The sequence below is a fragment of the Bubalus bubalis genome, chromosome X, assembly GCF_019923935.1.
Source record: "Bubalus bubalis isolate 160015118507 breed Murrah chromosome X, NDDB_SH_1, whole genome shotgun sequence".
Taxonomy (NCBI): Eukaryota; Metazoa; Chordata; class Mammalia; order Artiodactyla; family Bovidae; genus Bubalus; species Bubalus bubalis.
In genome coordinates, this window is record NC_059181.1 from 106,522,328 (window position 1) to 106,546,064 (window position 23,737).

General features: G+C 40.6%; 1 protein-coding gene across 1 annotated transcript in view; it reads left to right on the forward strand.

Annotated features, from left to right (window-relative positions):
* SPRY3 (sprouty RTK signaling antagonist 3) overlaps positions 1-15,834 on the forward strand; it is a 121,096-nt gene extending 105,262 nt beyond the window's left edge. Inside the window, exons 2-3 of the mRNA XM_006076656.4 lie at positions 6,258-6,432; positions 11,852-15,834. Coding sequence (XP_006076718.1) covers positions 11,955-12,821 — 867 coding nt within the window. The 5' untranslated portion in view covers positions 6,258-6,432; positions 11,852-11,954 and the 3' untranslated portion in view covers positions 12,822-15,834. The remainder of the gene's footprint in view (positions 1-6,257; positions 6,433-11,851) is intronic.
* Positions 15,835-23,737: the final 7,903 nt, after the last annotated feature.

Sequence of the window (23,737 nt, forward strand, 5' to 3'; positions counted from 1 at the left end):
CTGTTCTTCATAGTGGCTATACCAATTTACATTTCCACCAACAGCATAGGAGTGTTCCTTTTCTCCACATCCTCTCCAGCATTTATTGTTTGCAGATTTTTTGATGATTACCATTTTGACTGGTGTGAGGTAATACCTCATTCTAGTTTTAATCTGCATTTCTCTAGTAATTAGTGATATTGAGCATCTTCTCATGTGCCTCTTGGCCATTTGTGTCTTCTTTGGAGAAATGTCTTTTTAGGTCTTCCACCATGTTTTGATTGGGTTGTTTCTTTCTCTGTCTTATTTATTTATTTTTTGGGGGGATATTGAGCTGCATGAGATGTTTGTGTATTTTGGAGATTAACACCTTGTCAGTTGTTTCATTTGCAAATATGTTCTCCCATTCTGATGGTTTTCATTTCATCTTGCTTATGGTTTTCTTTGCTGTGCAAAAGTGTTAAAGTTTAATTAAGTCCTATTTGTTTAGTTTTAGTTTCATTACTCTAGGAGGTGAATCAAAAAAGATCTGCAATAATTGCTGCAATTTATGTCAAAGAGTTTTCTTCTTATATTTTTCTCTAGGGGTTTTATAGTGTCCAGCCTTGTATTTAGGCCTTTAATCCATTTTGAGTTTATTCAGACTGTCTTTTCTCCATTGTATATTCTTGCCTCCTTTGTCATAGATTAGGTGACCATAGGTGGGTGGCTTTATCTCTGGACTTTACTTGCTATAATTTAATAAAATCTAAATAAGCTCAGTACATTTACAAATATGAATAAAATATGTAGGTGGCACCTTCTAGAGAAAATTTCTGCTCCTAACTTCTTCAGGTTATGAGTATAGGGGAACCTCTTAGGGCAGTTCATACACATGTTGCTTTCACACCTTTGTATCTTTGTTCATTCTGTTATCTCTGCTTGCAATGATTTTTTTGCCACTTTATTTTTTAATTGAACAATAATTGCTTTACAGAGTTTTGTTGTTTTCTGTCAAACATCAACAAGAATCAGCCATAGGTACACCCATGTCCCCTCCCTCCCATCTCCGTCCCCATCCAACCCTTGTGGATTGTAACAGATTTTAAATTATTCTCTTACTTATTAAATATTTTCTGAGCATCTACTCTATGCCAGACATTATGCTAAATTTGAGAGATTCAGTGATGTTTCTTTTTGCAGGCCATCCTCTTGGCTTTTGTACATGCTATTCCCTCTGGCTGTAATGGCTGTCTCATCCATTAAATTTATAGTTAAACATTATCTTTTTAAGGAAGCGTTCCATAGCCTCCATAATACTGGATTAGGTGTGTTTCTTCTCTGCTCCCTATCATAGCACTTACCATCCTTTATTACATTTGTCTATTTGGTATCTTTCCTACTGAATTATGAGTCACTTGAGAGCAGGAATTCATTTATTAATTATATATTAATTAATATATAGCATTTGTCATTGTTGTTCGTGGCTCAGTTGTGTCCAACTCTCTGAGACCCCATGGACTGCAGCAGGCCAGGCCTCCCTGTCCATCACCAATTCCTGGAGTTTACTCAAACTCATGTCCATTGAGTCAGTGATGCCATCCAACCAACTCACCCTCTGTCATCCCCTTCTTCTCCCACCTTCAATCTTTCCCAGCATCAGGGTCTTTTCCAATGAGTTGGCTCTTTGCATCAGGAAGTCAAAGTATTAGAGCTTCAGCATCAGTTCTTCCAATGAATATTCAGGGTTGATTTCTTTTAGGATTGACTCATTTTATCTCCTTGCTGTCCAAGGGACTCTCAAGAGTCTTCTCCAGCACTACTGTTAAAAAACATCAGTTCTTCAGTGCTCAGCCTTCTTTATATATATAGCATAATATCTTCATTAACAATATAGTTAATACATTTATTTTAAATATTAATTCATTACTATATCTTTACTCTGTGGTCCTATAATAAAGCAACAATGAAAACAGCTGAGATGATTTAAACTTCTCACCTTTTAGGTGAGTCACTCATTATCTAAGTGCTTGTGATTCAAAAACTAAATTTTCTTCCCTTATGGAGTTGACATTCAGGTGGTTGGGAGAGATGTTTACTCTGTGTCAGACACTGTTCTAAGCATTTTACATGTTTTAATCCATTTAATTCTCACAACAACCCTATGAGATATATTTATAGATTGTACCAATTTTACAAATGAGAAACCAAGGCCCAAAGTTATTAAGTAACTTGGTCAAGGTTACACAACTGGCGAGTTGCAGACCAGAGATTTGATTTAGATCAACCCACTCCGGAACTTAGAATCTTAATCGCTAGACCATGAAACCCTCTCATCTACAAATCTCTTCAAGGACTTTTGCTCTAAGCATTCTAAATTACTTGGTATCCCTGAATATTCTGTGTTGTTATATATTCTGTTGCCTTTGACTATTTTGTTCACTCTTCCTGAAATGCCTCCTTAACTCATATCCTGTAGACCTTAGCCTAGAAATCATTCACTTTAGAAAAATCCTTGCTTAATCATCTCTCTCCCCAAAACGCCAGTTAGGTATCCGTCCTCTTCTTTATCATCCTTAATTATAATGTCTTGTCTCCCATTCTAGAAAGTAATTTCTTTTAATGTAAACAAAATGTTTATCATATTTTTCTTTGCTGATACATCCCCACCCCAGGGCCTGGCACATTATTCACACAATTAGTGCTTACTGAATGAATAAATGACTTTTGGAAACATATATGAATATTTTTATTTGTGCTTTAGGCTCTTATGTTTCTAAATTACTTGTAGTTTCATTTTTTTGATAAGATATCAGGACAGTACAATTTTTTAATAGAAATCAACATTGGGGCATTACAAAATTCACTATGTGATACCTGACAACTTATTTTACAAACTTGTTAGATTCAGGATATTTCAGAAGATATACTTTCTTAGCTCTTTTGTTAATATTGTGCTTTTCAGGAAATATGTTTTGACAGATTCATTGAGTTGTCCAAGACCATACAGCTAGCTAGTGACAGTGTTGGGCCTAGAAGCGAACACAGGTCTGCTATTTCCCAATCTCATGCCTTTTTTCTTTTTATAGACACCTTACTGACCTTAATTTGGTTCCAGTGGAATTTGGAGATACTATCTCAGCACAGGTCTACTCATCTATTCTAAAAAGAAGTGATTTTCAAAAAATAAATAACTAATGTTAAAGTACACCAGACAAAGCACTCCCCGCTCCAAATATTGTCCTTATTGCTATGTTTTAGAAATCTCCAATTATAGTTTTATAGTGAATTAACCACATCTTTTCACACTTTATAGCAACTATTTGTTCAGATTATTTGTAATATGAGAGTTCATTCAAAAAAGTTTTTGAAAGAAGGAAGAGTATATCTAACAGAGTATACTGAATAATGAGGACAGGACATAGTTAGAAGTGTTGTATAAGTTACAAATATAAAAATAAATTAGGGTATCAGTAAAAACTACCATAGGGCTTTAGAGCACAAAGGAGCTTTAATCGTCAGAGAAGGAGTCACAGAGGAATTAAGACCTGAAGGTAGAAAATGAATATATATAATCTATGTGGAGGATACATATGAAAAGCTGGACTAGGGGTAGCCATGTGAATTTATATCTGAAAAGAGTGAAACATTCAACTTGTCTTATGTTAAGATATGTTGAGGAGAGAAGTGGAATGTATATAGTTGGAGAATAACTTGATTGACAGGCAAAGTAATTTAGACTTAATGCTCTAGGAATTAGAAATAAGTTTTTGAACAAAAGCATAGAGTGTGACAATAAGCCACATTTAAGGAAGATATATTTGGCACATATCTGTTCAACTGTAAAGCTGGACTTAAAAAAAGGCTTCAAATTAAAATAATATCTTGCCTATCCTACAGGATACATTAGTGAGAACAACTTCTAAATACTCATATCTACTGCTCTTTGAACACTTAGCTATGCCAGACACATGACAAAACTTTTAAATGCAAGAGTCTGTTTAATCTATAGGAAACAGCACAATCTTGTGAAGTAGGAAATACTGTTATCTCTACTTTAAAGATGAAGAAACAGGGTCCGGAGAGGTGAATTGATTTTCCCAAAGTCAGATAGCTCACAAATTGAGGAGCAAAAATGTGAACTCTGATCTGTTCGACCTGAATCTAGTTAGTACAGCTATTGCACGTAGCTGACATGCAGTAAATAACTGTTTAGTAAATGGATGAATGAACATATCTGGAAATCTATCCTTTTCTGCTGATGAATCTACGTATTTATTAGTTTAATGGTTTTTGTGATCTTGATAAGTATAGGTCAATGTTAAAAGTAAGGAAGAGGGTTGAACTACAAAAGAGAAGAATTTACACAGGAAAATGTCTTCACTGGAATTTCTGATTGGGTAGAGATGTGGATTTGGTTAGAAATGTGTGTATCAAAAAAAAAAGAAAAGAAATGTGTGTATCTATTTATATATATACACACACATAAACTCATATATATGTATGTATGCGTGCACACACACACATACATACACATGAACAGAACAGTTTGGAGAACCTTTGACACTGCTACGTGCACATGCAGACCCACACGATTTCTTTTGTTTTCTTAACCCTCCTGAGAGGGTATAAATAATGTCAGAGCTTAAAAGGGACTTTAGCAATTTCCCAATCAGATACCCTCATGTAAATGTAGAGATTGAGGCACTAGAGGGGAAAGTAAATTGCAAAGGTCACACAAGGAGTTAGAGTAAGATTAAGAATTTGAGTTTCCTAACTCACAGTTTGTTTTACTCTGAACTGTCGCCATTCACCATCTCAATTTTATAGATGGGGTAACCAAAGTATCCTAAGAATGTCGATGGTCAAGCTCCTGCTACTTGTCCATTGAAGCAGGACTTGAAATCAGATCTATTTTAAATATGAGGCTTGTTTTCATTCAAGTGCTTCTGTCTGCATGCCCAGGAGGAAGACATTTTCCTATTGAATTAAATATGCACTGAGGATCATTTCCAGGAAGCTTTGTCCTTCATTTGAAGAGAAAATGGCCAAAACGTCATTATTTTCTGGAGCCTGGCAGTCCCAAGGAGGCCCCCTGAAGGCAGGAATTTGGTCTTCCTTATTGAATCCACAATACCAAGCACAAAAGATGGCACTGATAAATATTTGCTGGATATATAACATACTCAACCCAGAAAGGGAAAGGAATGGTTCCTCAATGGATGATGGATGGATAATCATTATCAGTGCTCAAAAAATGGAAACGAATGTGCAAAAGAGGTGGGAGAGACCCTGAAACAAAGGGGAAGTGCAGTCTCTCCAGCTGAAGCTGTGATCACTCAATCAGGGCTGAAAGGTTTGATAGGACCGCAATTGGCAGAGATATTAAATGAGGACTCCTTAAAATTGTTCCTCTCCGCCCCACCCCCACTCCCCTTTAAATCCTGTTTCAGTCATTACCCAGGGACCGGATACAGAAATTCCTATGGGGAGTTCTAATGGGTCGATTCAATTTCAGCTGGGATGACGCCACTTAGGCAAGCATTAAGAGCTATAGCTCCGGGAAAGCAAATGGGGGGGGGGGGGCGGTGGAGGCTGGGGAGTGGGGAGGGGCGGAGAGAGAGGCTCTAACAAGGAGCATTAAATCTCTCCCCTCCCATCCTCCCGTATAACCCATTCACAAGACCTCGAGAAAATGTCTACATTCACAAAACAGCGGGCTCGCTGAGCAAGCTGCACACACACTGCGATCTCATCCCCCCTTCCTCCCGCCTCCAACCACGCCGCCGCTCATCTCTCTGCGGACGCTCTACCCACACCCCCGAAGCTACACAAATCATCGGACCCTAGCGGTATCTCCTGCTCTGTCGAGAGACCCCGGGTCTCCCACCGCAGTTGCTGCGGCTTCGGTTCAGCTGTCAGATGGGAAGGGAGACCGAGGCGGAGGCATCAGGGGAGGAGGAGGAGGGAAGAGAGAGGAGGGAAGGGGGAGGGGCGGGGGAGGGGAAGAGAAGGGGAAGGAAAAGGCTGGAGGAGGGGAAAAAAGGAGGAGGAGGAGGAGAAGGAGGAGGAGAAAGAGGCGGGGGAGGACGGGGAGGAGAAATAGGAGGAGGAGAAAGAGGAGGAGGTGAACAACTTACCCTGCTGAGCTTTCTTTGGGGAATACGTGCATCAGGATTGAGATCTGCATGGAAAATCTACACAAAGTATCTGCCACTACAAGTCCGACTCTCCTCCTCAGCACCACCGTCTCTCTCTCTTTTCCCCTTCCTCCCTTTCCCTTTTCTGTGCTGTGTCAGAAAGCCCGAGACAGAACTATCTCTGTTTCTGGCTCCACTGCCAGGGAAGGAGTTTTCATTCAGACTTTCCGAAAAGAGGTGGAGAAACCTAAAGACTCGGGAGAAGAAGAGGTCCTTTGAGCCAGATGGACCATGAGTTCGGCTTCTCTCAGCATGGCTCAGACCTTGCTTCAAGGTAAGCTGAGCGATGAGCTCCTCAAGACCTCAGAATCCTTTCTATGCAATGCACAGATTGCCATTCATTCCCGTCATCGTGCATGTGTGTGTCTCTCTGTGTATGTGTGTGTGTGTGTGTGTGTGAGAGAGAGAGAGCGAGCGAGCGTGTCTGTGCACGCGCACAAGCTCAAGCGCATGGGTGAAATAAAATGAAAACCGTTCAACAGAGATTTCAATGAAACAGCCCCTTGCAGAAAACTATCCATGTTAGACATGGCTAAATCGAAAGGGAACTTCGAAATCACTCTTCCTACAGCCCCGATGTCAATGGAATTTCTAGGCTGTTGACCTTAAGGTGAATTGTGGGGCTTGCCTAAGCCCTGGGTAGCGCAGCCTAACCACCCAAGCTGAGAACGTAGGGGGAACCCGTGCTGAGGCCAGTCTGGCTGCCCAGCGGGCATCCTGTCAGTGCAGGGCTAGTCTCCGATTGGCTCACAAGTCTGGGCTGTGCATCGCTCAGATTTCATCACATCACCTTGCTCTGGGTAGAAATGGCGCAAGCTGACACGGCATAACCCCCTACTTACATTGAGTCAGAACAAGGATTTAGAAACCTTTGGATCCAGGCCGGGGTGTATGTGCACATGTCTCTGTGTGGCATATGGAAATTTTGTCCACAGTGAGAATCTGTCAGCATATCTGGTTAGCCAGTAGACGTTCGATAGGACCTAGGGCCGTGGTGCACACTCCTTTCCATTTGTCTAATGATCACTGCCACTAGCCTCAGTATGCTGCAAACCCATGTTTGATGAATGGAAAACAGACCTTGAACTCTTAAATGGAAAATCTATTTTGAAATGCAAACTATTGTTGCTTTTCTGGGTGCATTAAAGCGTCACTGTAATATAATTTGGCTATACCAGGTATTAAATCATGTTCCCAACAAGTCAGCTGCATACATACATACAGGTAAGGCACAGGCTAGCTTTTTAGCCCCAAAGAAGTATTAATCCTGTTCCCTAAACGTCTAAATAAAAATTTCTAAGACTTTGGTGTACCATTCTATCCATTTTGGCCTTTTGTTTGTGTTCTGTTTTAGGTCTCTCTAGCTGAGAAACAATCTAGTTAGTGAGTGATCTGGGTGACTTGGAGTCAGAGTTGAGAAGTTGAGTTAGTGGGGAAGTAAAGAACCTGAGGGAAAGGGCACTAATTCTTCATGAAAGACTTCTGAGGCAGAGGAATACAACCAGCAAACCCAGCATAAAAATTTAGAGCATAAGGACAAGAAAGGACTTTTCAAACCTTCCTTTAATACCCCTCCTCATTTTGCAGATGAAGAAACAGGCCTGGAACAGAAGTCACTTGCCCACAGTCACCCAGAACTCAGTTTCCTGTCTCTTATAAAAGAATTTGGGGCTTAAAGAAAGATTCCTACTTCTTAAATGAAGAACTAGCATTTTCTTCAGGATTAGAAGTCTGTGAATTCACTTGATATTACAAGTTTTCCTTGTAATATCACTACACTAAAACACCCCATCTTTAAAAAGGCAAGCTCTTACAACTGCAAGACTCTCTGGTTGGAAATAAACTGCTGTGTGTCTTAATGAAACTGAAGGTAATGAATAGGACTAGGGTAGCAAAGTGACAAGTTAAGAGTTAAATGTGGTGAGAACCTGGCAGCTCCAACAAGATGTATGTGGTAGGAGGGAGGCCCACTCAGTGGCTGAGAGGTTAGTAATGTAAACTATATACAACTTGGTATTTGTCAGGGGGGAGTGCTTTGATAGAGATGCAAATGCTTTTGCACAGAGAGGGATTTTGAGAGAGCAGACTTTGGAACAGTAGAACTAAGAAAACACAGAAAGCCATAGCAGAAATCCCCCCTGTGTTTGCTTTCGGTTATTCTGAGAACGAGTGTATATAACAGCAGAGCACAGGAAAAAAAAAAGCAACACACCCCAGAGCCGTTACACAGTAAGGTACAAAACAGCATTGAACCCATAGGAACAGGAGAAAACAGGAGCCAGCCTTCTCTTCTCCCTTCTTCCTTGAAATTGAGCTTGAGTCATACCATATCAGAAAGGATTTATCACCCAAATCAAAAGCCTCTTAAAGGGGTTAGCATAGAAGAGCTTTAACTAGGAAAGTTTGCAACTTTAGTCTCAACATGGCAGCTTTTCAGTTCCAGGGAGAAAAGACATTTTTTCTTTCATTAACAAACAGCATTTCTTGAATGAATTTAGCTTTCGAGTACCCACGTTCGCATAAGAAAAGACATTTCTGTTTAGGTTGAACATAGCAAATTTCAGGGCTACAGAAACACTGTTGAGAAAGCTATGAGCACCTGGCCAGAGGGACCGAGATGGGAGTGGGTTTACAATGCATCATTCATTACTGCAGAGGCACTACGTGACAGAAATCACTAGATCCCATCCATGTGCAGCCAAGACTTGTAATCACCTTGGCTCCTAGTTCATAATATGTGATATGTATATTCTCTCTCTCACTTCATAGAATATGGAATTGACCTGCAACACAGTCCGTTGCTTCACTGTTGCTGCTCACAATGAATGGCCCTTTAATGAGTGGGTTTCTGAATCCTAAACATGCAGGCAGTAGTAGTAGTTTTTCATCTAATCTGTGGGCTGCAGCAGTCCTCCTGTCTATTTGTTTCTCCACTCCACCCCGCCCCCACTTACCTTCCCCTCCAGTATCTATTTCAGTTCATCCTGTTAGCCAGATCGGATTCAGCACATCCGGAATGGCAAACAATTTATTGTCATGCAATACTGGTTTATCCTCCTCAATACCCTGATTTTACCCAGGTCCTACTGCCCACCATATTGCAGATCTTCCACTCTTCATTCTCAGAAAGATTTTATAGAGCAGGAAGAAACCGTCCGAGTTCATCTTGTCAATCCCCTTATCTGGAAGCAAGACAGTAGTAGTTCATCATCCCAGACTGATGCCCAAAGCTTCCTTTAATCACCCAACCAAGTATCTGAACTCTCCAGTCTTGTAGCAGTCTAATCAATATCCAAATACACTCTCTTAACCTAAACACCGTATACTCTTTTGCTGCCAAGATAGAATCCCCTCATGGTTCTGAGTCATTTCTATTATGACCTAAATTCCTCCAAGCTTAGCTTCCAACCTTCTGGGCAAATCTCTGAGATATCTAGTAACATCCTTGGAATCCCATATGATTATCTCCTGTAATGTTAAGACCTTGAATGCTTTCCTTTGAGTTATTGATCCTTGGAATTTCCAGTATGTTCAAATCTAGTTTCCTTTGGGAAATCAGTGACTCTAAAATGCATCCAGCGTATGCATTATTCTTTATACAGTGTAAAGGGCTTGAAAGGCCCCACACATTATTTATCTCATCAATGGGGAATACATTTATTTCTTATACAGTTGTCAAAAGACTCTTCCCAATCCAAGACTCTTAGATCCACACACTCTGCAAGCTGGCTGAACACTGTGTCTTTGTTTATTTGGGTGTTCAAATGAAAACTACCTATTCCTTTCTAATGCTGGGACTGTGAGTCTTAACGAAAGTACAGCAAAGGTAGAAGTGTAAGACTTCAGGGGGGCTGTGAGTCCAACCCATTTTGCTTTTGAATGCCCTGGTAAACAAGGGCATGTTGCCCAGTTTACCCTCAAGGGCTGAAGATGTAGAAGGTATGAAGAGAATTCTTTTGTCAAATTGTATAGTTATATAATTACAGACCATAGTGGGGCAGAGTCCTTCAAAATCACCTAGGCCACCCCTATAATTATATAGATAGTGGAACTGAGGCCCAAAAGAAGTAAGTGATTTGACAAAGGTTGCATATTTGAGTCTTAGAATCTCCATAGTGTTTATCTTCATTTTCTTATGCTGTATTGAGTAACACTGAAACAAGTAGCTAAAAAATGAAATTATAGTCAGACTGGTTTTTTGATGTGATGTGGCAGAAAAGTTATTTTTAACCAAACTAAATCTTCTTTTTAAAAAATGAGCAGATGCAAATTCAACTAAATAGGTTTGCTTTGGGATATAACCTCAAAAGGCAATGAATCCGATTGTATTATTAGCCACTGAGTCCTATATGAGTTACATCTTTTTTTTTCCTTGCTATTGAGCTTTGGGCACATTTCAGTGTCATGCTTGCTTGCTTATGGAAACCTAATCAAGCACTATCCTCTGTCACTTGTTCCTTTCTATTACTCATTCAAGCTTTCCATCCCATATAGTAGTGTGAGTAATTGATCTCTTTTGAGGAGTGCTGAAATCTGATGGATTTCAAATATATACTTTATTCATGCTAGTGTTTCCTAGGTCCTAATGTCTCCAAGATGAGTCTTAGATTTTTGTTTAGGTTTCCTTTTTAGGCTGTTCAGTCTTCCAGATGGTGCAAAACAATAATCTACGGTTGGAACAGTATTTTCCTCATGGTCATCATTATCAGTACCAGGCTCAATCGAATCAGGAGAGAATATATTTTCCAGATATTCAGCTTAGGTTAAATTTTGTATAAAAGCATTGCTGTTCTTTAAGAAAGCCAGTTTATTATATAAGGTAAAGATAGAGAAAAGCAGTCCAAGCAGATTCTGCCTAATAAATCCCATCAGTATAGACTTGACTTAGGGTCGTAATAAGAACAATTACAGGTGATATTTGAATTAATTCAGGTCTCTTCTTTTATGGCTCCCCATCACTAGGGTTACTCCTGCGTATACAAAAGTTTGATTCTGGAGTCATGCTGCCATTTAAAAGAATTACTTCCTCAATAAATTAAAGCAGCTTATGAAGTGAGGAGAACTGCAAGATGATTAGTCTTGGATTTTTTTATATTCTTAGGAAGACTTTTTCCCCATTATTCTATAGATAGTCTATTTTCTGCCCTCTGTGTCTTTGCCATATCTCTGCTATTAATATTATTGGGTCTTGCTTGCTTGCCTATATTCATTGAATCATAGTGTCCTTTATCATTTGTTTATTTATGCTTATAAATTTCATTGAAAAGAAAGCTTTGATGTATATATATATATATTGGGTTGGCCAAAAAATTCATTTCGGTTTTTCTATAAAATCTCAAAATGTGACCTTTGCATTTGATAGTTTTATTAGAATTTTGATGCTCAAGGCCTAGATTTTTCAGTTAGGAAACATCTGAATGAGCTAACTGCTCCTATGACTCTAGTAATATGATGAAATACAAAAGGAATCCACAATCAGATCTTTGCTCCCAATGTGCTTTATAGTCTGAATGAGAAGACCAGACATGCCTGTAAAAAAAAATAGATGAGGTCAATTACAGAATCAGGGAGTAACATAAAGACTAAAGTGATTTAAGGTAGTGCTGGGGACAGGGGCTTGAGCTTTGTTGGTTTCCTGCAAGGTACTCATGCCTATGTGTTCTTATTTATTGTTTTTATTCTTTCTCTCCTAGGATTTTCTGATGTGCCCTAAGACCCATGTAACTATAAGGGCTCTTTATCACCATAAGTGCCAGCCTGACCCAAAACCACTCACAACTCAAGAATCGAGGCAAAATGGATGCTGCAGTGACAGATGATTTCCAACAAATTCTGCCCATTGAACAGCTGCGCTCTACTCATGCTAGCAATGATTATGTGGACCGTCCTCCAGTTCCCTGTAAACAGGCCCTCTCCAGTCCTTCCCTTATCGTGCAAACCCACAAATCTGATTGGTCCCTGGCTACCATGCCCACTGCTCTGCCCCGCAGTCTCAGCCAGTGCCATCAGTTGCAGCCCTTGCCTCAGCATTTGAGCCAGTCTAGCATTGCCAGCTCAATGTCCCATAGTACCACTGCCTCTGATCAAAGGCTCTTGGCCAGCATTACGCCCTCACCTTCAGGCCAGTCCATCATCCGAACCCAGCCTGGAACCGGAGCCCACCCAAAGGCTGATGGTGCTCTGAAAGGAGAAGCTGAGCACTCTGCCGTGCACCCCAGTGAGCACCTCTTCATCTGTGAGGAGTGTGGGCGCTGCAAGTGTGTCCTCTGTACAGCAGCTCGCCCTCTCCCCGCTTGCTGGCTATGCAACCAGCGTTGCCTTTGCTCTGCTGAGAGCCTCTTAGATTATGGCACTTGTCTCTGCTGTGTTAAGGGCCTCTTCTACCACTGTTCCACTGACGATGAAGACAACTGCGCCGATGAGCCTTGCTCCTGTGGGCCTGGCTCTTGCTTCGTCCGCTGGGCAGCCATGAGCATCATCTCCCTCTTCTTACCCTGCCTGTGCTGCTACCTGCCTACCCGTGGATGCCTCCATCTGTGCCAGCAGGGCTATGATAGTCTCAGGCGACCAGGCTGCCGTTGTAAGAGGCACACCAACACTGTGTGCAGAAAAATCTCTTCTGGTAGTGCGCCCTTCCCCAAGGCCCAGGAAAAGTCTGTATGACCTTCCTACCAAGGGGATCCAGAGCTTTTTCCTAGCCCCTGTCAGTAAAGCATAGGCCTCATCTTTGAAGAAGGGGATGAGGAGGAAAGTAGCCAAAATTAGGGCTCACCAGTTTTGTTCCTGCAGTGTCAGGGGAATGGTCAAGTACATCCTGGCGCAGGATGCCTTGTTCTTTCTCACAGTATCTATCCCACTCCCCTTAAATCTTTTTATACCCTACCATCTCAGCCTTTATGGCTGTCATGGCCAATTCAGGTGATGTAGAAGCATGAGGATTTGGACACTGAGGGCTGACAGAGCCAGCAATGTGGAGGTTTAGGGGCTCCCCAACATGATACCTCTCGATGCAGGCTCTGAGCATCACTCTGCTTTCCACAGTGCCTTTGGAAGCTTTCCTGTTAGATGGTTTTCACAGGTCCATGTGGAACAGTGTTCAATATTCCAGGGAATCTGACCCCTTCTCCCTGTTTACTGCCCTTCTCTTGTTTGTCTTTTCTCTCTCTCATTTCCTCCCCTTCTTGTGTTAACTCTGTTTTGTACTCCTTTCCACTTCATTCTCGCCCTCTCTACTTCTAACTTTCCTCTCTTTTTTTTTCTCTCCCTACCTTCTCCTTCCTTCCTTCTCTCTCTGACTAATCCTTTCTCTGCAGGTATTTCTATTGTGTTCCATCAGTTTTATGTCTTCTCTTGCCTGTTTCTCTAACACGTCAAGAAGTGCTGTTTTTTTTTTCCATAGGTGTTTCCTTTGACACCAAACTTTGTTATGTTATACTATTTACTAATTTTTATTAAGTGAAATTGATTACTGTAATGAACTGATCACTAGCAATAGTGTGTGTGCACTCATAACCACACTCACCAGTTTATGAGCATATGAGGCAAACTTAGCTTCTATTTCCAGGTTTAATGAGTTGAAGTTTTACTCCCTTTCCCAATAATTACCAGATTCCACTAGCATGCTGAGTAGGATAGTAAACCAGGATGCTCATAACTTTGTATGTCTGACCCAAGTGCCAAAGGCAGACGTGCTTTATAGCTAAATGAACAAAGCAAAGGATATTACAGAGGTCTGTTCTCTCGTAGAAGCTAACTGCCCTGAGACTGCATGGCTCAGGCCTTAATAATGGACATAAAAAGTCATAAAACTTCAGAGCTGGGAGGAATCTTAACTGTTAATCTAGTTCAATGCCCTTATTTTACAGATGGGAAAACTGAGGCCTAGAAATAGGAAGAGATTTGCCCGAGGTCGCACACAGAGTTCATAGAGTTGGGCCTGGAATACAGGCCTTCTGACTCCTGGTTCAATATTCTCTACACTGCACCACATTAAGTCATGGAAAATTTCTCCTAGGACTCTATTAACAATGACAGAAAGCCATACCCATTCAGTCTTCAGGAATCATGCTAACCTGGTGTGGTGGTCTGTATGTGGGGCATAGTGGGTAGCTAACTCCATTTCAGTTGTCAAGGCTTCCCCCAGTGGACATCACCTTTGGCTCTGTCATCTTACAGAAGCTCAAGTGTGGAAAAGAAAAGCTTAAGGAAGCCCTAATTAAGCTGTATCTTCACCATTGCACCTACCCTTTGCTGCACACACTGTGCTTGCTGTTGGCTTTGTCTGCAATGGCAGTTGCCTGAGAACCTAAATTTCAGCAACAGTGGAAAAACTGAGATGAAAGATGTATAATGCAGAGAACTGACTTCTGTTAAAAAAAAAAAAAAAATACTAAGAGCCTGTGCTATGATTCGCCTTCAATGGGAAAAGGCTGCAGTGGTGATGGCAGGCTCTTAAGGACTGCTGTTAAAAGACAAGAATTAGATAACAGTTTCCCTCTGTCAGTGAATCCAAAATTCACTAAGGAATTCAAAGATGAAGGGCACTTGCTTGAAACCAAGGTGCTCCAACTTAGTTTAAGACTTCCAGACTCTCTATATCATCATCTCTTTTAAAGTGTGCATGGATATGTATTACAGCGTGGAAAGGTGGGGAGAAATGTATAGTCCTACACAGGGGGAAGGAAAAGGGAACACTTTGATGTCCCCTTCTTGGCTATATACTGTAGAAATACGTGCCACTCAGTCTTCGTTGGTTCTGAATCTTCCTGAAGTGTACTGACATTTGAGCTGCAGAGACCCTCACCTTCACTTTCACCTCCTCTTATAGAATTGCTTTGCTCTATTTTTGTATATATAAATATGTTATTGATGATTATTAATAATGTTAATGATATTGCTGCAAATGGTGCCATATACAAGGTTTGGCTTCTTGGAACATTTTTAAACCCAAACCACCTCTTCTGTTGCTTTCAAGTCCTTCCATTTTAAGTAACTTCTTTTTATCTTCCAAGTCTGCCTGATTGACCTTTGAACTTATCCACACCTAAAAGCTGGGCCCAGTTCTCTGGGTCACACTGGATGGTGATGAATAGCAACACACACTTCTCTTCGCTTCTGCCTGAAATTTGCTTAAAGCTGAGATATATAAGGATTCTATGACACTAGTGCTTTGTTCTTGGAGCTAAAGTTATTCTATTGATGTTTGCTTATTAGTTTCAGGGTCCAACATAACACAAGTCCCTCCTCCTTGATAGCTAGCTCCTTGATATCTCAATCCTGCAGTCCTTACTCAGGCAAATTGTGCACTGCCAGAGGGGCCCTGGGCTTTGCCATACACCCAGAGGAGCTCTTCTCAGTGTATTTCTAAATGGCCTTACACTTGGTAGAAGGAACTGGAGGATTATTCAAATGTAGTTGCAATCTGCAGTCTGCTGAATTAGGGCTTTCATTTGCGTCCAAGTTGGCCTGATATGGACTGCATCTGGTTTACGTATAGATGGGTCCTGTTGGGGCATGCACACGGACATGTGAGTGAGTGTGCATATGTAGCCCTTCAGTGATATATATATATACATATATTTACATATACATATGTAAATATATATTCACACAACTCTATATATTTTAATGTATCACATGTATATTTAAAATATATACGAAAGAACTCTAAATCCTACAGAGAGGCTCTGTTTTCATTATTTTTATACTTTGTGTCATGTACTGTATAAACAGGAATATTTAGAGGGTGTTTCCTGCTTAGCATTTTTTTGCAGTTAAATCATCTATTATCCCCTAAATCTACTGCTTTCCACATATTGGTCCCTTGATACATTTCATATGGCTTTAGCCAAGAGCCTTTTTTTTTTTTTTTTTTTTTTTTGGTTCTAGCCCATCTTTCATCATCACAATAGCTAAAATAAATATAGTGAACATTTGCATAGTGCTTACTCTGTGCTAAGCACTATTTCAAGCACATTGCCTATTTAGCTCATTTAATCCTCAAGACAACTCTACAATGTATGTAGTATTATGATTGCTATTTTACAAATGAGAAACTGAAGTACAGAGGGGTTAAATGACTTACCAAAGGTAACAAAGCTTGTAAATGCTGAAACTAAGATGTGAACCTAGGCTGTCTGACTCCAAAGTCAATGCTCCAGAGTCAGGTATAGAAGTTTGGAGCATAGTATAAACCTTCGTGGTATAATAAACCTCAAATGGTGAATGGTTCTTTCCCTAACTTCAGTCCACCTGCACCCTAAGAGTTGAAACACACATGCTCCTATGTTAGGAGTGAAGCAATAGTTATAGACATCATATATTAGCTATCTTGCTTCCCAAAATGGAGCCATTACAGATCTCCACCTCCCGCTTTGAAAACATGTTTGGTTTGCAGCCAGTTACCATTTCTCAATCAGCTTATGATATGGAGCCAGTAGGGAAGTGTTTTTACTTTGCTCAAGAGGGTAAGAGTTTATTTGGCCTTCTCTTTAAAGACCCAGGAAATTAATTCAATTCCTTTCTGCAGAAAGTAGAACTAAATCTATGTTTGGAACTTAAGATTGGTTGGAGCTGTTAACATTCAAGCTCACTGATTATATTAAGTGCATTCTCCTGATTCACATATAAGTAATCCACTGATGTTCATTGGTCAGTATACTACCTTTTCCCATCACCTACTTCACACAGACATTATGTACCTTGGCATTATTTCAGAGTTGGAAAGACCCTTAAAGAAGTTCTACTCCAATATCAACATTTTATAGCTAGAGGAGAAGATACAAAAAGAAAGAAAGTAACCTGCATAAAGTCACATGGTTACAAATTAGGGTGAAATTATGACTTAATTCCAGACTTCCTAGTTTCTGGATGCTCTGGTCTGAGTTTCTTAGAAAATAGAGCTTGAAGCAAAAGCTTACATGAAATCCTAAGGAAGTAGAAGTAAGGAAAAATAGGTCAGGAGGGAAGGAGAGCAATCTGTTTCATGACAAGCTAATTTCTCAATCTCTTATGATAGGCCATACTGTATCTCAGCCCGTCTAGGTGAGGAAGAGAGAAGAATTCACCTCCTATCTCCCATCTTATTAGTCAAATACCTTCCCTGTGGAATACTAACTCCCCTGTTCTTTTGGGTAATGCATGTGTGGGTGCCCAAGCATGAATTTTGGCATTTTCAGCCTTAGCAGCAATGGGGGAGCATTGTGGCTCCACTATAGCAACGGAAGTGTGTGTATAAAGGGAGACATATGAACTTAAACTGGTACACTGCTGCTGCTGCTGCTAAGTCACTTCAGTCATGTCCGACTCTGTGCAACCCCATAGACGGCAGCTCACCAGGCTCCCTCGTCCCTAGGATTCTCCAGGCAAGAACACTGGAGTGGGTTGCCATTTCCTTCTCCAATGCATGAAAGTGAAAAGTGAAAGTGAAGTCTCTCAGTCGTGTCCAACTCTTCGCGACCCCATGGACTGCAGCCTGGTAGGCTCCTCCATCCATGGGATTTTCCAAGCAAGAGTACTGAAGTGGGATGCCATTGCCTTCTCCAAAACTGGTACACTAGGCTGCTGCTTTTCCCTTACATCTTTAATCACATTCATTGAAAATGAATTGGAGATAACCTATAATCTTTAAAGCACGTAAAGCTTTATTGTGCTGAGAAACATATTAAATTTGCATTCCTAAACCTAAAATTCTCTAACTAGCTTCTAAGGGCTTCTTTCTACATGGAAATGAGGAGTAACAATCCAGGCCCATATCCTTATCTTGATCCTTAAACCAGTGTTACTGCTTTCAAAGGCCAGAATGAAGGAGACACATAGCTTTCAAGGAAAGACATCTTGTGAGAGACACTACTCACTGTTTAGGGACCTTGCTGTCATTTCAAAGTTATATATGTTGTTTCCACATGTATTTGCTAGCCAGTCCCTTGGAAAAAAGATGGTAATCATGACACACAAGTTGTCATTGTCCAACTATTAAGGCAATCCTTTTGACTGTATTAGATAATGGTCATGTTTCTGATAATAAAAGACACAGATGACAAGGATTGGGAAATCCCCAAGTCCTTGAAAAACCAACCAACACTGCTGTTGCAGGTTGCTAAGGAAAGAAACCAGAAATAATCCTTCAGGTGAACACCTTAGATTTATTAATACAGGGCTTTAAGCTCAAGTCACTTATGTTCTGTTGTGATAAGATGAGATCAGCCATACATGCATCCTAAGGCATCAACTAAGGGGGACTGAAGAATTCCCTTGGCCTTATTCTCCTAGGTCCACACTTTAAATCTTAGCCTTCAAAGTACTACCATTCTGATGACAAAAAGAAATTCTAAAACAAAAGGAATATTAATTTTTGTAATATCAAAGATTAGTTGGCTAAATTTTACTCTAAAATTTTTAAAGAGTCCCCTTCCAATGGGGGTTAAGGCCTCCAATAAGGAGAAGTTTCCAGGCCCATATTAATACATAAGCTATATTGAAGGGAAAAGAGTAAAAAAAGTTGTGTGAATACTATATATAGGTTCAGAAAGAAAAACAAAGGCTAAGAAAAAAACATGTGAAAGAAAAAAGTTCTATAATTAGTTATTTCTGTCACCCCAAAACTCCATTTTACTAACATCTTGGCTCGGCTGTATACTTAAACTACTCTTTGTCCTTGACTTAAATCAGTATTATTTTTTTCAAACTACTTTCACTGGAATGATTTTGTGTGTGTGTGTGTGTGTGTGAGAGAGAGAGAGAGAGAGAGAGAGAGAGAGAGAGAGAGAAAGAGAGAGAGATGGATAGAGTTCAGAGCTAGGGTATGCACAGTAAAACTCTCAGCCTTTCAAACTCCATTACAGGACATGTCCCCATAGTATTTGAATCTTATACTAAATGACAGTGTTTCTCTCCTTTATAGAGAAATACCAAACTGAATTTGTGGCTTTACCTGGATTGGCTTCTTAGTGATATGGAAATTACAGTACTCTGAAACCAATTAAATCAGGATCTTTGGAGGTGAGGTTGAGGAATGGATTTTTTAAAAGCTTCCACTTGTTTATAATATGCAAACAGAGTTGAGAAAGCTCAATCATCTCGTTTGATAAATTCAGATACTGAAGTTCAGAGAGGGGAAACAACTCGTTCATAAACACACAGGGACAAAGTCAGGAATATGAGAATCCAGGTCTGCTGATTCATAGGCCAGGGTTTTGGTCTTTCTCTACCCTGTACAGTCTCTGGATCTTTGGTTTCCTCATCTGTAAAATGAAGATAGGGCTTCCCTGATATCTCAGTTGGTAAAGAATCTGTCTGTGTTGCGGGAGACCTGGGTTCAATATCTGGGTTGGGAAGATCCCCTGGAGAAGGGAAAGGCTACCCACTGTATTCTGGCCTGGAGAATTCCAGACTGTATAGTCCATGGGGTCACAAAAAGTTGGACATGGCTGAGCAACTTTCATTTCACTTCAAAATGAAGATACTAATGCCTAGAGCTTTTCATGAGAACCACGAAAGAAGCACATTTTAATATACAAGGTTATGCCCAAATGCAGAGGAATGTTATCAGTTCAGTTCAGTTGCTCAGTCGTGTCCGACTCTTTGTGACCCCATGAAGTGCAGCACACCAGGCCTCCCTGCCCATCACCAACTCCTGGAGCACTCAAACTCATGTCCATCGAGTCGATGATGCCATCCAACCATCTCATCCTCTGTCATCCCCTTCTCCTCCTGCCTTCAATCTTGCCCAGCATCAGGGTCTTTTCTAATGAGTCAGCTCTTTGCATCAGGAGGCCAGAATATTGGAGTTTCAGCTTCAGCATCAGTCCTTCCAATGAATATTCAGGACTGATTTTCTTTAGGATTGACTGGTTTGATCTCCTTGCAGCCCAAGGGACTCTCAAGAGTCTTTTCCAACATCACAGTTCAAAAGCATCAGTTCTTCAGCACTCAGCTTTCTTTATGGTCCAACTCTCACATCCATACATGACTACTGGAAAAACCATAGCTTTGACTAGACGGACATTTGTTGGCAAAGTACTGTCTTTGCTTTTTAATATGCTGCCTAGGTTGGTCATAGTTTTTCTTCCAAGAAGCAAGCACCTTTTAATTTCAAGGCTGCAGTCACCATCTGCAGTGATTTTGCTGCTGCTGCTCCTGCTACTAAGTTGCTTCAGTCGTGTCAGACTCTGTGTGACCCCATAGACGGCAGCCCACCAGGCGGCCCCATCCCTGGAATTCTCTAGGCAAGAACACTGGAGTGGGTTGCCATTTCCTTCTCCAACACATGAAAGTTAAAGTGAAAGTGAAGTCACCCAGTCATGTCCAACTCTTAGTGACCCCCATGGACTGCAGCCTACCAGGCTCCTCCGTCCATGGGATTTTCCAGGCCAAGAGTACTGAAGTGGGGTGCCATTGCCTTCTCCGGCAGTGATTTTGGAGCCCCCGCCAAAATAAAGTCTCACTGTTTCCATTGTTTCCCCATCTATTTGCCATGAAGTGATGGGACCAGATGGCATGATCTTAGTTTTCTGAGTGTTGAGTTTTAAGCCAACCTTTTCACTATGTACAACACATATGTGAGGCTGTCTAAAACAACATAATGAAAGTTGAAAAAAATTTTAATCCATCAATCACTTGGGTACTCTGCCTGCTTACATAACATGTATGAAGACTGAACACTTGTGCAGATTTTGTGTACCTTTAAAGTAAACTTGGTCTCAGTGACAATCAAAGAAATCAGCAATTGAGGACACAGGTCATTCTTTTATTTCTCTACCTCACTGCGATAGGGATTAAAGAAATACAAAATCAATGAAACATCCAGACTTCTTAAACTTGGTCTGTTACAATTTGACCTTAGGATTGAATTAGCCTTAGGATTGAATCAGCTTCCCTGGTGGCTCAGATGGTAAAGAAACTGCCTGCAATGCAGGCAACCCGGGTTCGATCCCTGGGTGGGGAAGATCCCCTGGAGAAGGGAATGGCAACCCATTCCAGTATTCTTGCCTGGAGAATTCCATGGACAGAGGAGCGTGGCGGGCTACAGTCCATGGGGTCACAAAGAGTCGGACATGACTGAGGGACTAACACTTCCACTTCCATGGGACTTGTAGGTCCCATTCCTGAGGTTTGTCAAAGGTTGAAGGAAAGGGGCTCAAAAAAAGGACACCTCTTCTTAAAGGCAGTATGTATGAAAAGCCAGGAGGGAGGGCTACCCATTAGGAAGAGCTACTGCTATAGGAGCCAGAAAGGAGGGAAGTGGCTTTCTGATTTGAGGAAGTATATTATTCGGGAATGTAGTATCCCCAGAATGATCTATAACCACAAGGAACGTATTTCCTGACCTCCAGGCCCCAGAACAGAGTATCCAGACCCATTCCTGTCCTGTCCATTCCAGATACTGGGAAATTCCAGATGGGGCCACTTCTATTCTCCTATTAGCAGTCATACTTCTGGCTACTTGTTTATTTGGTAAAAATGGAATTCTGTACCACTTATAAAATGAATTTCTTGTATCTTCCTTATTATGAAAGTATAATATATATTCTTAATTCATCTTTTTTGCCAATGACTTTTAAGAGTTAATTTGAAAGTTATTTTAAAATGCAAAAATATATTTAAAAAGTGTAAGTTGCTCAGTCGTGTCCAACTCTGCGACCGCATGAACTGTAACCCACCAGGTTCCTCTGTTCATGGAATTCTCCAGGCAAGAATACTGGAGTGAGTCGCCATTCCCTTCTCCATTATTTAACAATCTTTATCCTTACTTGAGCCATGCTAATAAATTAAAAACAAATCATGATCAAATGTTTCTATGTGTCACATTGCAAGACAAATTTAAAAACCTATTTAGTAAATACATCTTCATTTCATCTTGAAATGCCTCTTTCAAGAGAGTAGGTAGAGAGACATAGAATTAGTAGGAAGGAAGAGTTGACTCATTGGAAAAGACTCTGATGCTGGGAGGGATTAGGGGCAGGAGGAAAAGGGGACGCCAGAGGATGAGATGGCTGGATGGCATCACTGACTCGATGGATGTGAGTTTGAGTGAACTCCAGGAGTTGGTGATGGACAGGGAGGCCTGGCATGCTGCGATTCATGGGGTCGCAAAGAGTCGGACATGCCTGAGCAACTGAACTGAACTGAACTGAAGAGACTTAAAAGTATAGTAATGGACACTTATAATCCAGACCTACCTCAAGCAGGGCTTACCTTTCAGGTAATTAAGAGGCAATGAGCTACATTCAATCAGGAAAAACTGAATTGTTAAAGGTCATGTTTCAGGAGTCTATAATTTCCTGGAAAATATAATCAAAAAAGCTCCTTCTAATAACTACACTGCCAATAAAATGCTTGTACTTTGCCTTATAACAATTAACACAAGAGCCTAAGATGAGCTGCATAAAATAGCATGTGTACAGAATGAGACTGTTTACTCATAAGGAAGGGTCACATTTAGTTGTAAGGACATTGAAATCTATTTCAACAGAAGTTCAAATGAACATAATGGAGATATTGGACCTGAGAAGGTGAAAAGGGGTAATTACTGCAGAAAATGTTAGACTATAACCTGAAGTCCAGAAGCAACACTGAATTTAGAATCAGAAGACAAATGTAATAGCCCACACGATAGTATGGGATGGAGGAGCCAGCCCTGATGAGTTTCAACCAAAAGATTTATAGTCAGACATGTGCTTGGTTTCAAACTGAGGAGCCATGACTGAAAAACTCTGTGCTCTTAACTACTAAAATCTGCTTCTTTTTATTTGTTTATTTTTAATTTTTTTTACTTTACAATATTGTATTGGTTATTACTGTATAACAATGACTATATGAGTAGAGTCATGTGCTGTGCTGTGCTTAGTCGCTCAGTCATGTCCAACTCTTTGTAACCCTATTGACTGCAGCTCATCAGGCTCCTCTGTCCATGGGGATTCTCCATGCAAGAATACTGGTGAGAGTTGCTATGCCCTCCTCCAGGAGATCTTCCCAACCCAGGGATCGAACTGGGATCTCTTGCATTGTAGGTAGATTCTTTACCAGCTGAGCTACCAGGGAAGCCCTGAGTAGAGTCATACTATGTCTCAATTTGCCCAGGACAGTCTCAGTTAATACTTGTGTCTCAGAATATTTAATAGTGTCCTCTTAGATTCTGAGAACTTACCTTGACATGACTTGTATATAATACATAATGGTATATCTAATTAGCTAATTTTGATAAAAAACATTGCATAAAAAAAGATCAGAGTAATTTTAGTGTTGGCCCTTCTCTCATATCCTCAAGCACCACACACACAAAACATTGAGCCCTCCCGCAATTTTTAAATTTGCCATCACCTGCCTGAAGTCATTTTTGCCAAACTTACATTCCCTGGTCCATCACAACAATTCCCTTGACCCTCTCTCCCCCTAGCACACCCCTAGCCTAGCAAAATCTGAATCTTGGCTAAATATAACAGCCTGTTCCATATTTTTTCCTAAATAGATGAATGTATTTGGAGAAAAACACAAAATCACAAATTTGAAGTGGGCCCTCAGTACTGCCAGGCATTTCGACTTTATTTCTCTCTTCAGTTTATTTTCCAACTCTTTAAAAA